The following is a 16,926-nucleotide window of genomic DNA, read 5'->3' on the forward strand; positions in this document are numbered from 1 at the left end:
GAGGCATTTTTGGTCTGAGATAACAATTGACAGTTTTTAGTAAAAAATAAAATGTATAAAGATAATAATGGGTCATTTTATTGGATGATTTGTAACTAGTTTAGTTGGATTAGATGAGGATAGTTTGGACATCTGTGCTAAGTTCCTAGTTTGAAATAAAAGGTTGACTGTAGTGTTTATTCTGGGGTAATGACAACAGTATTTAGTTTGAGATCACGGATATTTGAGTATTAATATTTGAGGATTAATGCCATAGTTTAGTGTGAGATGATGAGCGGCAGTGTTTAGTCTCATGATCGCAGGATTATTGGACAGGAAGGGGACAGTACACCCAAAAATGAACATATTGTCATTTACTCAACCCTCTGTATGACTGTGTGACTTTCTTTGTTCTGCAGAACACAAAAGAAGATATTTGGAAAAATTCATCGACTTTAACTGTATGGACAAAAACATTGTTCTTTTAGAGAAAATATCATCTTTTCTTGTCCACAGAAGAAGAAAAAGAAAGTAGTATTTTTATTAGAACTATTACGTTCACATGAAACAAACTAAACCTCAATTGACTGCCTTGACCAACTTAATAAATGAGATGGCGAGGCAAACGATGTGAGACGATGCAGACAGATGTTAGAACATGACCAGCTCTACACTTAATTCACACTGGACTTCACAAATGACTCAATCCTCAGATTAATGAACTTTGAATCGATTTGAATCTTGATGTTAAACCTTATCTTGATACTTTATAGCCAGTGATATGATATTTCGACATTGTGAACTATAAAATAAATAATTTGATATTAAAGGGAAGTATGCAGAGCCCATAACCAGGGGCAGGGTTATTATAGTTCACCAAAACAGCAAAAAAATAAAACAATACAAAAATGGTTTAAAATAAAATATCAAAAACTTTTAACTTATTTTATTCCAGCTAGTTGCTAAGGCAACCTTTGTCATTTTAATTTAGTTTAACTTGATTTACAAACTAATTAAAAAAAAACTATTGACAAAAATCATGACATTAAAAAAAACACACAAAACTTAAAAAAATAATAATAATAAATAATATATGAATGAATAAAAACTATAGTAGTATCTATGATGAATGATACTTAATTAACCTGGGGAGGAACTGACATTACAAAATAATTTAATTTTACAACAAAAACAGACCGTAAATTCACATTTGAACAGTGAATTTACTCAGGATCTGTTCAAGCTGAAACCTTTTGGAAGACCTTTTGGGAAAGTATTTGTTTTGGTGTAAAACATTCAGTAAGTATAACTACAGTATTAACTGTTGTAACTTGCTAGGTAAACCTGTCAATGTTTAAAAATATTCTGCTGTCTAAGAGTAAAGTTTGATCATTTTCCACAGTCAATTGAGTGACTGCAAGCCCTCCCTTACCCTGGAATGATCCATGTGATTGATGTAGGGTAACCGTAAGGAAGCTGTAGTTACCCTGGGAAAGTTGGTCCCACAGTACAGTGGCAATATTCATCGAGCTGGCAGTTTTATGTGCCACTCACAGACGGGGTGTGCTCATTGGTTAGAATAAGGCCAGACACTTAAGGAATTCCTAACTGAGGCTCTGCTTTTGGTCCTTAGCTAGTGGTGACGTCCCAGAGTGCAGTTCATGCTGACCAGAGTAAAAATGTTTATACAATCTGCAAAAGGAACTTAAAAACGAGCTCAAGATGAGCAGAGAATCTTCAAACCAAAATCTTTGAAACAAAAGCAAGTGCAAACCGGAGACGTCGATACATTAAGCTCCTCCATGGATGATCATGCAGTCCATGCATACGAAAAGATGTATAAATAGAAAAATAAATGTTTACAAAAATGGCATAGCATCTGTTTTGTTCTCATCCCTTAAAGGTCCCAGTCAAGTGTAACCACACAGTCTCGTTCTGCCAAGTGCAGTGTCTACCACTAGAGATAAAACGCATGCATTCCATGCAGTGCTCTTTGCTTTGCAGGGGTAAAGCGTGAAAGTGGATACATATTTAGATATGAGTATTATGTTTGTCTTTATGTGTTGTTTTGTGCTGTACAAAGTCTGTGGTCATTATAAAGAGTGTGTGTTAGTGCGTCTTTAGGGTGGTGTTCCCCACGTTCCATCGGAGTGGAACCCGTCTCCGGTGGACGAGGGAGGATAAGGTCCGCTGGGGGTAAAGGGATCAGTGTCCGTATCCGACTCACCCTCGGCTAAATATCGGCGGTCGCAGCCCCAGCTTGACCCTGCCGTTAACCCTGAGGCCTTGCCCTTGACCTCCTCTTTCTCGGCGGAGATGCTGAATCCACTGGGCGAGCGTTCCAGCTCTTCGTGAGTGACCGACAACAGTGACAGCGGCGTTCCCACCCTGCGGCCTCCCGATTGGTTGACACTGGATGGGGAGTGGCTTGGCAGTGGGCTGATGGGCAGGACAGTCGGTCTTGGCGGGTGTGCATCAGAACACGTGTAATATGGTGTATTGTGTTGCGGCGGGCCGTAGCTGCAGAACACACGGTCGCCTGCGAGGCTGACAGTCAACGTGGGGTCGCAGCGCTCCAAGGTCATCTGACCGGGACCTGTGAGGTCATGTTGAATATGCATGTCCACCAAGAAATCCAGTTTCTTCTCCATGTCTTCTACCTGTGAGGTGACGACAGAGTTTAGCTAAACAACTTTAACGTACAAAAAGCTGTCTGTCTGAACGTATGAGTACCTGTCTCTCAACCCGCACAAATCTACCCATCATGCTTTGGTCTTCGGCATCTGGCAGGCCTGCTTTGGCAAGATATGACTCATGTCTGAGAGAGAAAAACAGAGAGGTAAAGTGAATCAAGTGTTCAAATGAGAATGGCTGTAACTCTGTAATTATTTTTTTTTTAACTAAATTATTAATATATTATAAATTGCAAGAACTCTTCATTCAGTACAGGAATTATTATAAGGCATTATTATTAAATATGGTTGTGGTTTTATTAGGATTATGCTTTAACAATATAATCTATTAATAAAGTTTTAATATATATTATAATACAAATATAAAATATTTACCTGGGTGACTGCTGGGTGGGGTATGGAAATGGTGGTTTCTGGGGTTTCTTGTGTTTTGGAGTGAGAGACGGTCCTGGTGTCAGTATCAGATCTAGTCTAAATATGAAACAAATAGCAAATATTAGTGGATACTAGAAGATTATATAGTACAGTTTAAATGATGCAAGTAAACAATTTGAAATGGAAAAAGTTTGACTCCTAATTTTACCATCATAAAGTAATTTAAAAGTTTTCATATATAAATGTTTCAATGTGTGTGTGTGTGTGTGTGTGTGTGTGTTACTGACCGTGTCTGTAGATATTTGATTCTGGTGAGCATGTCCAGGTGTCCTGCAGAATACTGCTCAATCACGTCCTTTACATCATACGGCCTCAGAGTCTCCTTAAAACGCTTCTTACTCAGCAGGAATATTACGATCCTTCAAAATAAGAAAAATTAAGAGGAAAATTTTTTAAAATAGTTAAACCTTGAATTTAGAACAACTGAAAGATCTGTTAAGATATAAATGATGATGTATGTGCATGTTTAATACCATTAAAATTATTTTTTATGTCTTTTGTACATCAATTTAAGTAAAAGTGTCTGCTAAACGCAGAGATGTAAATGTAATGCTCACCAAGGCTGTATATATTTGATAAAAAAATACAGTAAAAACAGTAATGTTGTGAAATATTACAATTTAAAATAACTGTTTCAACTTTAAAATATTAAAAAAATAGTTTATTCCATTGATGGCGAAGCAGAATTTCAGCCGTCATTCCACAAATCATAATATGCTGATTTGCTGCTCAAGAAAAATTTCCCATTAATATCAATGTTGAAACAGCTAATACTGTATATTAACAGTTAATGCTGCTTAATATATTTTTTTCAGAGTTTTATGAAGAATATAAAGTTCCAAAGAACAGCTTTTTTTGTACCAAATGTAGAAGTATGTGATGCTACTTTTGATCAATTTATTGCTGAATAAAAGCTCAATTTATTACTGTACAAAATTATTATTATAATTTTTTATTTTTTTTAATCTTAGTAAACTGAAACTTTTGAACGGCAGTGTAGGACCAAAAAAAAGCATATAAAATAAACAAAATAATTAAAGAAAGAAAATAAATTGAAAAAAGATCACAGGTAATTTTTAAGGATTATAAATATGATATAATCTCTGTATACCGCAGTGCTCTTATGACTAATTTGAGAGTTGGAATCATCTCCTCCAGCAGTATATCCGGTGGGAAGCCCTTCTCCTCAGGAGTTGGATCAGGCAAACCACCTGTATCTGCAACGAAGCAACAAAACAAGGTTAGATTAATTGCATTGTGTAAATGTCTACTATGCTTAAAATTACAATTTTAAATTTACATTTCTTGCATTATTGACAATCCATTTTCCTGTTTAACACTGTAAGGGTGCTTTGACACAACCAGTATTGTACAAAGCGCTATACAAATAAAAGTGACTTGACTTTACTATACTTGAGGATATCTACAGTGTGTAAATAGCTAAGAGTGTGTTTATGTATATTGTGCATGCATATTAACTGTACAGGTGTTTGTGAGTGTTTACAGGTCTGTTTAGACTGTTTTTTCTAAGTATGCACTAGTTTAATACTTTAGTATTAAAGTTGAGCTTTTAAAAAAGCATCTTGAGTATGTGAATGATGTGTGCGTACGTGTGTGTGTGTGTGTGTCTTACCCTCTGAGCTCTGTCTCATGGCGTAGGCCTTCATTCTGAAAGCAGTTCTGAATCTCTCTCTGTTACTGAACCCTGCTGGTTTGCCCTCTTTTGATGGACTCTCCTCAGCCGCCTCTGCTGGCCCGCAGTTCCCTGACACACTTTCAGGATTGGCAGTAGGCATCATCACACGGGCCCTTACCATCGACGGTCTCGGAGTTGACAGCCGCACACGTTCCAACAAACTCAACTTCTGACTGAGGAAGAGACAGAGTAACAGATGAGTTGAATCTCAGAGCTCTGAACATATTTCATTAATATTCCTAATCATTTTGTAATTCTTATTCGGTCTCATTGTCTGTTAGAAGTCAATGAAAAGGAATTGATGATGATATTGTTGCATCCCTTAAAGTACACATATGTCTTGTCGATGACAGTAAAAACATCCATAATTTCACTAAAGAGTTCTATTTCAAATAAATGCTCATTATTAAATTGTATCACAAGGGCAACTTTTCAGGCACCATTGCCCAGCAACAGGCAGGAAATGGACCACAGGCTGAGATGTACAATTATTTTGGACGTCAACTTTTCCTCAACATCTACCACTGCTGGCCATTTAATGATAAAATTAGTGATCCATAAAAAAAAAAAATATATATATATATATATATATATATATATATATATATATATATATATATATATATATATATATATATATATAAAATACTAAATTGATTAATATAATACAATAAATTGATTATAATCTATATTATTATAATAAATTTATAAAACAATGAAATATTAATAATTGTATAATATAATCAACATATTGGAAGGATTTCTGAAGGATCATGTGACACTGAAGACTGGAGTAATTATGCTGATTTGCCATCACAGGAATAAATTACATTTTAAAATATGTTCTAATAGAAAACTGTTATTTTAAATTTAAATAATATTCAAATTTACAGCATTTTTGATCAAATAAATCCACGGTTAATCCCATTAACTATATTAGACTATATATGACTTTCTGTCTGAAATGGATTGAAAACTAATTTTAACTTTCAAGCCAGACTGTCGAAGGAAAGTTCATCTTAACAAACTGTACTTTTCTAGTTTAATATAAGAGTATGCAGGCAGTACATCTATGCAAAGGTGCACAAAAACCTGGGGAATCTGTTAGCCTTAATGCGATCCTGCACAAACTCACACTTTTCCTGCAGGAGAAACTAAACCCTTTCAAAGAAACAACGCAGGCCATTCTACTGTAAAGGCTCCCCAAAGATTGACACAAACACATGCATGTGTGTGTGTGTTTATTTGTACCAGTATGTCAGGTTTTGCTTACATTGTGGGAACAAAATGTCTGTAAATGGATGGAAAGATCAGAAATCGACTACATACTCAAAATATTTTGTGTGGAGATTTGGCTCAAAGGATTCAAATTAACTATCCATTATCGATTTTTTTTTTCACTGATTACTTTTGAAGAAGCAACACTCCCCTTCCATAGTCTTAATTAAACAAAAATGCAAAGCAAAACTTTATTTTGGTATGGAGCCACAAAAGGGACATGGGGATATAAAAAAAATAGATGAGAGGAAAAATTATATTCCAAAGCTTTTTCGTTTTCTCGTAAACTTTTGTTTTCCCTGAGAAAAGGTTTTTGTTTGCAAAACTTTTGCATTCCTCTGATAAAGTTTGCATTTGTTTTCAAATATTTTCAAATATAGCACTCAATCCAACTCTCGCTGCTGTTTCTATCTGTAAGTCTTTCCTCTTTTAACAAATGGACTGTCAGGCCAGTGTCCAGGTCAAGGACAACTGATTCTCATGATTATTATATACGTAGTCCATCTTTGTCAAGTCTCATCATGCTTAGATCACTAATAACAGTTCCCATCATTTTCCTCACAATGACACAGACGTCACACATCCAGCCGTTAAATTCTCCCACACACACTCATGTTCCCTCTCCCTTGCTATGCGTTGACACTATCATTTATCAGTGATCCATAATTCACTCGTTTCTAATGGACTCTAATATCATCATATATAGAACTACTGTCCACATGTCCCCCAACTGAGAAACGAGCTCTCACAATCTCTCACACACAGAAACGCACTGCTGGTCATGACGCCTTTGGCACTGAATTAATGGAGGTGGTGGTTATTAGGAGTTATTTAAGGAAACACATTTCACAGAATCATTCATCTCACACTCACAAAACAGTGAACGAGGGACAGAGGGAATAAGAACGAAAGAGGGACTTACCTAGCCATAACCTCAAGAGGCTCCTTCCTGCAGGAGACAGAAACAACACACACATTCTGTTAGACCAGATTGTATTTATGACAATTTATTACTGTATTTATGTATTTATGACATAATTCTCTTCATTTTCACCAAATGACCACTAGAGTGTATTACAATATTCACATATACAAAAAAAATATTAATTTAACTGTGGTAATGTTTTTTAATAATTATGAAATTATATTATTATATTATTGAATATGAGATTTAATGTACCAAAAAATTATGTAACATCAATAGAATAGTGCTAGTTATAGTTTGTTTATTGGTTGCTAGTAATACGCAACTGAAATCACAATGGAATTGTCATTAAGGAAGCATTATGAATAATTGATAAATTAAAAAATATTTTTAAGAGATTTAAAGAATTAGCATTATTTGTTATTTTTGTTTTCAATTTATTTGAAAAAAATTATTCGATTTTTTTTTATGTGCTTTTGTCATATGTTTCTTTGTAAATATTACGATTTATGTTTATTTCAGTTTTAGTTTATTTATTTCCAGTTAGTAACTTTAGTGTTTCAATTTATTTCTGTTAGTTGCCAAAGAAACATTCCTCCATTTAATGTTTGAACTTTTTTGAATTTATCAAAACAAGCATCACAATTTTCACTGATTTATTGAAAGTTAATGTCACATTATGAGAAGATTTAAATATACTCAATTAAGGCTTACTTACTACAATTTTTTTTTTCTTATTGATACACTTTATATCTGCTATTCAGGGTCCAGCCCGAGTTTCTTTGTCATTATGATGGAAAAGTAAACTGTCCACGCACAAGTACCTCACTGTAACCTCTAGCAGACCTCTAGATGATGCTGTGGCTGCATGCAGACAATGAACATTAAAAAGAGATGCACAGAGAATAAAACAAGTGAAATCATAAAAATCATAAAACAACCCAGGCATAATATGAAATCATGATGGTGACAAACATAAAGGCAAGCCCCTCTAAACAAAAATGATATATAAATGCTAAAATATTCAAATGATGTTTGTTTTGTGAGTGATGTATACCTGAAGCATGGCAGAGAGATCACAGTCTCATAGAATCTCCATGTGGCGATGAGATCATCTCTGACGGGGTTGGTGGAGTAGTATCTCCATGCAGCCTGAAATCAAAAGTCAGTACTGAACATTAAGCAAATGTGCTGTTGTGAAATGTGCTTAAAGCTGTGAATTAACTGCTGATTTAAGTTTATGATGTTTCTGGTTACCTGTATTAATGAGGCTGCAGGATTTCTGCGTTTCTCAAAGTGTTTCTGCCTGTGCTGTTCCTGAACCTTCAGGGCCAACCCAGAACCAAGAATACCCTACAAAAATAACCAAAATAACTTTAGCATAAACTGAATGATGTTCTGCTCCTACGGCCCAAACAAAAATCTCTCTTTAGAGTCAGTTCATGCAAGTGAATCAACCACAGACGGCTTACAAAAGTTTTTTTTTTACTTTGTCTTGTAAGACTGATAACAGTTACTGATTTTTGTTCATATGACAAAGTGTTTTTAAAAATACATTTGAGGACTTTTGTCAGTAATATTTTATTTAAAATGAATGAATAAATGTAACCCATGTTTTTGTTAAGTATTGTTGTTTAATATATAGTCATGGGTCAATTAATATATTACATTTATGCTGCCTCTAAAATAAAAGTTATTCAAACGTCTGTGTAAACACACCTTTCCCAAAAAAGTTTTGAGCTGGGTTACTCTCAAAATCATTGGAATTGTAAAATAACTTAAATCTTTAAAGGGATAGCTCACCCAAAAATGAAAATTACCAAGCTCAAGTCATCCTAGGTGTATATGACTACAATCAGAGTTATATTTAAAAAATTCCATGCTTTTAGACTGGCATTGAATGGTAGTCAAGATTTTGAAGCCCAAAAAGTGCATCCATCCATCATAAAAAGTACTCCACGCTGCTCTGGGGGGTTAATAAAGGCCTTCTGAAATGCTAAGGAAAATATCCATATTTTTAAAACTTTATAAACTGTTGTAAGGACATTGTTTGATATAACTGTATTAGACTGAAAGATGAAAGTCATATAGCCCTAGGATGGCTTGAGGTTAAGTATATAATGGGATAATTAAAATTTTTGGGTGAACTATCTCTTTTAAGAGGAAAAGCAGATACCGCCGTATTAACCACCTTATTTCACAGCATGGAAGCAAGCTATTTTCTGTGAATGTGCAATACTTTCTTTATCATTTGAGCTATAGATAAATAACCAGAAGAATAACAGCGTGTAGTGAAAGCTAAAAATATTTTACTCTGTTTATAATTATAAAAATTTTATTAAATAAGGATAACAGTTGCCATTTTGCAATATAACTGGAGGCAGATGACGCTGTAAGTTACAAATGGCCACATCTCTCTCACGTTAAAAATAAGGTGGATAGTCTAGTGGTTATATTGTCATTTGTAACAGTGTTAATGTACATTTAGAGAAAAAAAGGAACTGTACTCACGGCTGGAAGAGCAAAAAACGACACACCGATAAGAGCGAAGGTCCCGGCTAAAAGACGCCCTGCCCATGTTTTCGGGGTCTTGTCACCGTAACCGATGGTTGTCAAGGTGATCTGACACAGGAGTGAAATCATATGTCATCAGTGTGATTAGCACGACTAAGAGCCAAAGTACTTCAGCTGTAAAACCATTAAAAAGGTAGTTTTAATGGAGCTTCTGTTAATGTTACGAAAGGTGGTATAAATGGGGCTGCTATAAAACCATCAGAGTCACGTGTACTAATGAAACTTATGTAAAACTGTCACCAATAATAGTATTGTTAATGGAGCTGCTGTAAAAGGAATTGCCTCCCTTTTTTTTTTTACTTTTGTAATTGTGACACCCAATGGTTCAGATTTTCTCTCCCATTAAATTGACTTTTGCTTTTCAACATGGAGGAAAGATACTATTGTTCTTTACCATAGCATCTCAAAAACGGAAAAATCACTAAACAGGTGCATAAAGCATTGTTCAATACAAATAATAAAAATAAAAATCTGCATCTGATCTTTTTTTTTACATTCACTTATAAAAGATTGAAAAAGTAACATAACACAACTCAATATAATGCAGTTTTGGTAAAAAAAATCTAAAGTAGCAATGTATGAATAAAAAAAAAAAAAAAAAAAAAGATCAGCTTAAATTGAGTTAAAATTAAGCTAAAATCACAAAACCAGTGCAAAAGCGAAGAGTTAAAGAGTTTTATTAAATGTATCTTAATCATAATTGTAGGGCTGTTTTTTCCTCATTCAAATCAATCATATATTTGCTTAAGAAAAAAAAATTCACAAATATATATATTACTAAATATACACACACACACACACACACACACACACACACATATATATATATATATATATATATATATATATATATATATATATATATACATACATTCACTCTTAAAAATAAGTTTTTTAAAAATACAGTGCATAACCCAGAAGTAATGAAGGTTTGATATTAATGTTAAACTGGTCATCAAAGCTTTGGTGTTTTGCAATGTTTTGTAAAATGTTTTGTAAAAAATAAAAAATTAAAATTTTTCCCCAGTTTGTTGAAATTAATTTACGAGGTGTTCACAATTCAATTTTAAAAGGTCTGAATGCATGTGATAGCTGTGCGTCATTCTCACCAGTCCCCACCAGAGGGCGTCTGCATAGGTATCAAAGTCCTGCGGGGCCGGTGTCGTTGAGGAACCCTCGGTGTCTGTTAGCCCCATGGTAGCGTCATCCTTCTCAACCAGGTACACCAGGAAGGAAGCCAGGATCAATGACAGGAAGCCGATGTACCACGCTGTGATCAGCTCCTGACCGCACACACCAGACGGGAAACACACACACAGCAGTGCTGAGATCAAACTTCACCAGACACTGATATCGGATTGTTTGTGCTTGCGTATGTACTTTTCATGTCTGTGTATCGCAGACCATAGCATTTTGAGGGATGAGTGTGTGTGTGTGTGTGTATTGGATTGTGTGCATACTGCCGACCCCATAGGTTTATTTGAGCATGCTTGACATGATTAAAACAAGCAAGATGTGCTCTTAGATGTTGATCAAGAGGCAAAGACCTGTTGGCATACATCACATCATGTGTGTGGATACCTTGCTGTGTGTGTATATTGCAGATCCTAGCAGTTTCCAGGTTCCTCCGCGGCGGTCCATCCGTAACATTCGTAGGATCTGCAGGAAGCGCAGACTGCGCAGCGACGTGGCCAACACATTTCCCTGGTTTCGTACGGCAACCACCGGCACCGAAGCAATCAGTACAAAGATATCTGACAACATAGAGAACCCACACTCTCAGAAAAAAGGTACAAAAGTTGTCACTGGGGCGGTACCATTTCAAAATGCACATCTTTGTACCTAAAGAGTCCATATTGGTACCTAAGAGGTACAAAAGTTTACCTTTTGAAAAGGTACCACCCCACCTTTTGTACCTTTTTTTCTGAGAGTGCATAGTGCACATAGGGGATATACTGTCTCTTCTGCTCACTAATGCTGCATTTATTTATTTAAAAATACAGTAAAAACTTAATATTGTCATTATTGTATGTTATTACAATTTAAAAAACTATTTTTTATTTGAATATATTTTAAAATGTAATTTATTGCTGTGTGGACAAAGCTACATTATTTTAATATGCTGCTTAGATTTTTTTTTTACCATCAATGTTGAAAACTGTTGAGCTGTTTAATATTTTTGTGTTCTTTTGATGAATAAAAAAATTAAAGGGGTCATGTGATGCTTTTTTAAATATCATTATTTTGTTTATTTGGTGTAACAGAATATGTTGACACGCTTTAATGTTTAAAAAACACATTATTTTTCAAATACTGTACAGTATTGTAGGTCCTCTATGCCCCATCTCTCTCAAATGTGTAGTTTGTGTAGTCCCTCCTTCCGACAAGCACAGTCTGCTCTGATTGGCCAACTGACCTAGTGCACTGTGATTGGCCGAACACTGCAAGCACTCATCAGAAATGTAACGCCCCTTTCCATAATCACAAGCTTCATCTTTCAAAATAAATGTAAAGACAGTTGATACTGTCCTTAGTTTTATCATCAGTTCAAGCCTGAAAGAGGAACAGAGTGGAGTGACAGACACAGTGATGAAGCTCCTATGTGTTTTTAGTACACAAGCCATGGACGGTTAAGACCACTGACTCCATTGTGTGACCCTGTCTCTCTCTCTCCCTCTCACACGTGCACACACACAAAATGTGCAAAACTCCGCATTTGAACATTCCATAGCACATACAGTACTTTAAATCTAATAACAAAACATACTTACAGCTGATTCAGAAGTGCCAGATTGTCGTAGCAAAGTCAGAATTAACTGTGGTTTCTGAAACCACGCCTTCTTTCTTTGCGTGAACATTTGGGCGGCATTACACAAGTATTTTCACATAGTGACATAGACATGTGGATTTGTGTTTGATTGGCTTATTGAATATCAGATCCATTTTTACGAAAACACTTTTTGTAAATAATATGATAACTGATCATAATATAGATGTGCTCTGCTTGACAGAAACCTGGCTAAAACCTGATGATTACATTATTTTAAATGAGTCCACCCCCGAAGATTATTGTTATAAACACGAGCCGCGTCTAAAAGGCAAAGGGGGAGGTGTTGCTTCAATTTATAATAACGTTTTCAGGATTTCTCAGAGGGCAGGCTTCAAGTATAACTCGTTTGAAGTAATGGTGCTTCATATAACATTATCCAGAGAAACCAATGTTAATGATAAATCCCCTGTTATGTTTGTACTGGCTACTGTATACAGGCCACCAGGGCACCATACAGACTTTATTAAAGAGTTTGGTGATTTTACATCCGAGTTAGTTCTGGCTGCAGATAAAGTCTTAATAGTTGGTGATTTTAATATCCATGTCGATAATGAAAAAGATGTATTGGGATCAGCATTTATAGACATTCTGAACTCTATTGGTGTTAGACAACACGTTTCAGGACCTACTCATTGTCGAAATCATACTCTAGATTTAATACTGTCACATGGAATTGATGTTGATAGTGTTGAAATTATTCAGCCAAGTGATGATATCTCAGATCATTATTTAGTTCTGTGTAAACTTCATATAGCCAAAATTGTAAATTCTACTTCTTGTTACAACTATCGAAGAACCATCACTTCTACCACAAAAGACAGCTTTTTAAGTTATCTTCCTGATGTATCCGAATTCCTTAGCATATCCAAAACCTCAGAACAACTTGATGATGTAACAGAAACTATGGACTCTCTCTTTTCTAGCACTTTAAATACAGTTGCTCCTTTACGCTTAAGAAAGGTTAAGGAAAACAGTTTGACACCATGGTATAATGAGCATACTCGCACCCTAAAGAGAGCAGCCCGAAAAATGGAGCGCAGCTGGAGGAAAACAAAACTAGAGGTATTTCGTATTGCTTGGCGGGAAAGTAGCATATCCTACCGAAAAGCATTAAAAACTGCTAGATCTGATTACTTTTCTTCTCTTTTAGAAGAAAACAATCATAACCCCAGGTATTTATTCAATACAGTGGCTAAATTAACGAAAAATAAAGCCTCAACAAGTGTTGACATTTCCCAACACCACAGCAGTAATGACTTTATGAACTACTTTACTTCTAAAATCAATACTATTAGAGATAAAATTGCAACCATTCAGCCGTCAGCTACAGTTTCGCATCAGACAGTGCACTATAGACCCCCTGAGGAACAGTTCCACTCATTCTCTACTATAGGAGAGGAAGAATTGTATAAACTTGTTAAATCATCTAAACTTAAAACATGTATGTTAGACCCTATACCATCTAAGCTCTTAAAAGAGGTGCTTCCAGAAGTCATAGGTCCTCTTCTGACTATTATTAATTCCTCATTGTTATTAGGACATGTCCCCAAAACCTTCAAACTGGCTGTTATTAAGCCTCTCATAAAAAAGCCACAACTTGACCCCAGAGAACTAGTTAATTATAGACCAATCTCGAATCTCCCTTTTCTGTCCAAGATACTAGAAAAGGTGGTATCCTCACAATTATATTCCTTCTTAGAGAAAAATGGTATATGTGAGGATTTCCAGTCAGGATTTAGACCGTATCATAGTACTGAAACTGCTCTCCTTAGAGTTACAAATGATCTGCTCTTATCATCTGATCGTGGGTGTATCTCTCTATTAGTTTTATTGGATCTTAGTGCTGCGTTTGACACAATTGACCACAACATTCTTTTGCATAGACTTGAACACTTTGTTGGCATCAGTGGAAGTGCATTAGCATGGTTTAAATCGTACTTATATGACCGCCATCAGTTCGTAGCAGTGAATGAAGATGTATCATATCGATCACAAGTGCAGTATGGAGTACCTCAAGGCTCAGTTCTAGGGCCGCTACTCTTCACGCTTTATATGTTACCCTTGGGAGATATCATCAGGAAACATGGTGTTAGCTTTCACTGTTATGCTGATGATACGCAGCTCTATATTTCCTCGCAGCCCGGTGAAACACACCAATTTGAAAAACTAATGGAATGCATAGTCGATATAAAAAATTGGATGACGAGTAATTTCTTACTGCTAAATTCAGAAAAAACAGAGATGTTAATCATAGGGCCTAAAAACTCAACTTGTAATAACCTAGAACACTGTCTAAGACTTGATGGTTGCTCTGTCAATTCTTCGTCATCAGTTAGGAACCTAGGTGTGCTACTTGATCGCAATCTTTCCTTAGAAAGCCACGTTTCTAGCATTTGTAAAACTGCATTTTTCCATCTCAAAAATATATCTAAATTACGGCCTATGCTCTCAATGTCAAATGCAGAAATGTTAATCCATGCATTTATGACTTCAAGGTTAGACTACTGTAATGCTTTATTGGGTGGTTGTTCTGCACGCTTGGTAAACAAACTACAGCTAGTCCAAAATGCAGCAGCAAGAGTTCTTACTAGAACCAGGAAGTATGACCATATTAGCCCGGTCCTGTCCACACTGCACTGGCTCCCTATCAAACATCGTATAGATTTTAAAATATTGCTTATTACTTATAAAGCCCTGAATGGTTTAGCACCTCAGTATTTGAATGAGCTCCTTTTACATTATACTCCTCTACGTCCGCTACGTTCTCAAAACTCAGGCAATTTGATAATACCTAGAATATCAAAATCAACTGCGGGCGGCAGATCCTTTTCCTATTTGGCGCCTAAACTCTGGAATAACCTACCTAACATTGTTCGGGAGGCAGACACACTCTTGCAGTTTAAATCTAGATTAAAGACCCATCTCTTTAACCTGGCATACACATAACATACTAATATGCTTTTAATATCCAAATCCGTTAAAGGATTTTTAGGCTGCATTAATTAGGTAAACTGGAACCGGAACACTTCACATAACACCGTACTTTCTACATCATTAGAAGAATGGCATCTACGCTAATATTTGTCTGTTTCTCTCTTGTTCCGAGGTCACCGTGGCCACCAGATCCAGTCTGTGTCCAGATCAGAGGGTCACTGCAGTCACCCGGATCCAGTACGTATCCAGACCAGATGGTGGATCAGCACCTAGAAAGGACCTCTACTGCCCTGAAAGACCGCGGAGACCAGGACAACTAGAGCCCCAGATACAGATCCCCTGTAAAGACCTTGTCTCAGAGGAGCACCAGGACAAGACCACAGGAAACAGATGATTCTTCTGCACAATCTGACTTTGCTGCAGCCTGGAATTGAACTACTGGTTTCGTCTGGTCAGAGGAGAACTGGCCCCCCAACTGAGCCTGGTTTCTCCCAAGGTTTTTTTCTCCATTCTGTCACCGATGGAGTTTCGGTTCCTTGCCGCTGTCGCCTCTGGCTTGCTTAGTTGGGGTCACTTCATCTACAGCGATATCGTTGACTTGATTGCAAATTAAAACAGACACTATTTCAACTGAACAGAGATGACATCAATGAATTCAATGATGAACTGCCTTTAACTATCATTTTGCATTATTGAGACACTGTTTTCCAAATGAATGTTGTTCAGTGCTTTGGCGCAATGTATTTTGTTTAAAGCACTATATAAATAAAGGTGATTGATTGATTGATTTGATTGAGCCATTTTAGGGGGGCGTGACAGAGTCTATAAAGAATATCTCATTGGATTTGAGACTTTAGTTATTGCAACTTTACAGATCTTCTTCACGCACCAAGAGCTTGTAACACGCCAAAGAGAAATTAAAAATTTGAATTGCATCATACGACCCCTTTAAAAGAACAGTTTATATTTAAAATAGAAATCTTTTATAAAATTATAAATCTCTTTACGGTCACTTTTGATCAATTTAGCGTGTCCTTGATGAATGAAAGGATTCTTTTTTTTTTACTCCCAGTGAATGTGCATACTGTATGTGCATGTTTCAAAGTGACTGTGTGGTTGTTTGGGTCAGTGTGTTCAGCTCACCCAGGACACACAGCGGTTTGCGGGCGAATTTGAGCCGTCCTCTCCAGCCCTTATATCGACAGCAGCAGCCAGCGGCCCATATCCTCAATGCAAACTCGCCTCCAAAAATAAAGATTGTAAATGTCTCCTACAGTTGGGAGAAACATCCAGTCATTTTCCTCTCAACCATTCAATCTCACAAGCAAACACTGAATTTGCTATGAAGAGATTAAATAAACTCACCAGAATCACCAGCCAGTGAGCCGAATCTTCCTCATGCTCTTTGAACGTTGTTAAAATTGACAGAATCAGACATCCCAAAACAATCAGAAACCTAGAGATCCAGAAACAGATAGTGAGCAGAATCTTATCTTATGTATATGTATGTATGTATAAAACTTAATAATCTAAATAAAGATAAATAATCTAAAACTAATAAATAAAATACTATAAAAAAACT

General features: G+C 36.0%; 1 protein-coding gene across 2 annotated transcripts in view; it reads right to left on the reverse strand.

Moving 5' to 3' along the window:
• Positions 1-1,115: 1,115 nt before the first annotated feature.
• The window catches only part of LOC113113741 (potassium voltage-gated channel subfamily KQT member 3-like), a 31,173-nt gene continuing 15,362 nt past the window's right edge, over positions 1,116-16,926 (reverse strand). For both annotated transcript variants that reach the window (XM_026280203.1, XM_026280196.1), the window contains 14 exons: positions 16,710-16,800; positions 16,488-16,614; positions 11,162-11,334; positions 10,690-10,863; positions 9,518-9,628; positions 8,264-8,359; positions 8,064-8,158; positions 7,004-7,030; positions 4,741-4,976; positions 4,219-4,324; positions 3,335-3,466; positions 3,048-3,143; positions 2,713-2,797; positions 1,116-2,639 (listed from right to left, as the gene is read on the reverse strand). In XM_026280203.1, coding sequence (XP_026135988.1) covers positions 2,100-2,639; positions 2,713-2,797; positions 3,048-3,143; positions 3,335-3,466; positions 4,219-4,324; positions 4,741-4,976; positions 7,004-7,030; positions 8,064-8,158; positions 8,264-8,359; positions 9,518-9,628; positions 10,690-10,863; positions 11,162-11,334; positions 16,488-16,614; positions 16,710-16,800 — 2,089 coding nt within the window. In that variant the 3' untranslated portion in view covers positions 1,116-2,099. The remainder of the gene's footprint in view (positions 2,640-2,712; positions 2,798-3,047; positions 3,144-3,334; positions 3,467-4,218; positions 4,325-4,740; positions 4,977-7,003; positions 7,031-8,063; positions 8,159-8,263; positions 8,360-9,517; positions 9,629-10,689; positions 10,864-11,161; positions 11,335-16,487; positions 16,615-16,709; positions 16,801-16,926) is intronic.

The sequence above is a fragment of the Carassius auratus genome, chromosome 2, assembly GCF_003368295.1.
Source record: "Carassius auratus strain Wakin chromosome 2, ASM336829v1, whole genome shotgun sequence".
Taxonomy (NCBI): domain Eukaryota; kingdom Metazoa; phylum Chordata; class Actinopteri; order Cypriniformes; family Cyprinidae; genus Carassius; species Carassius auratus.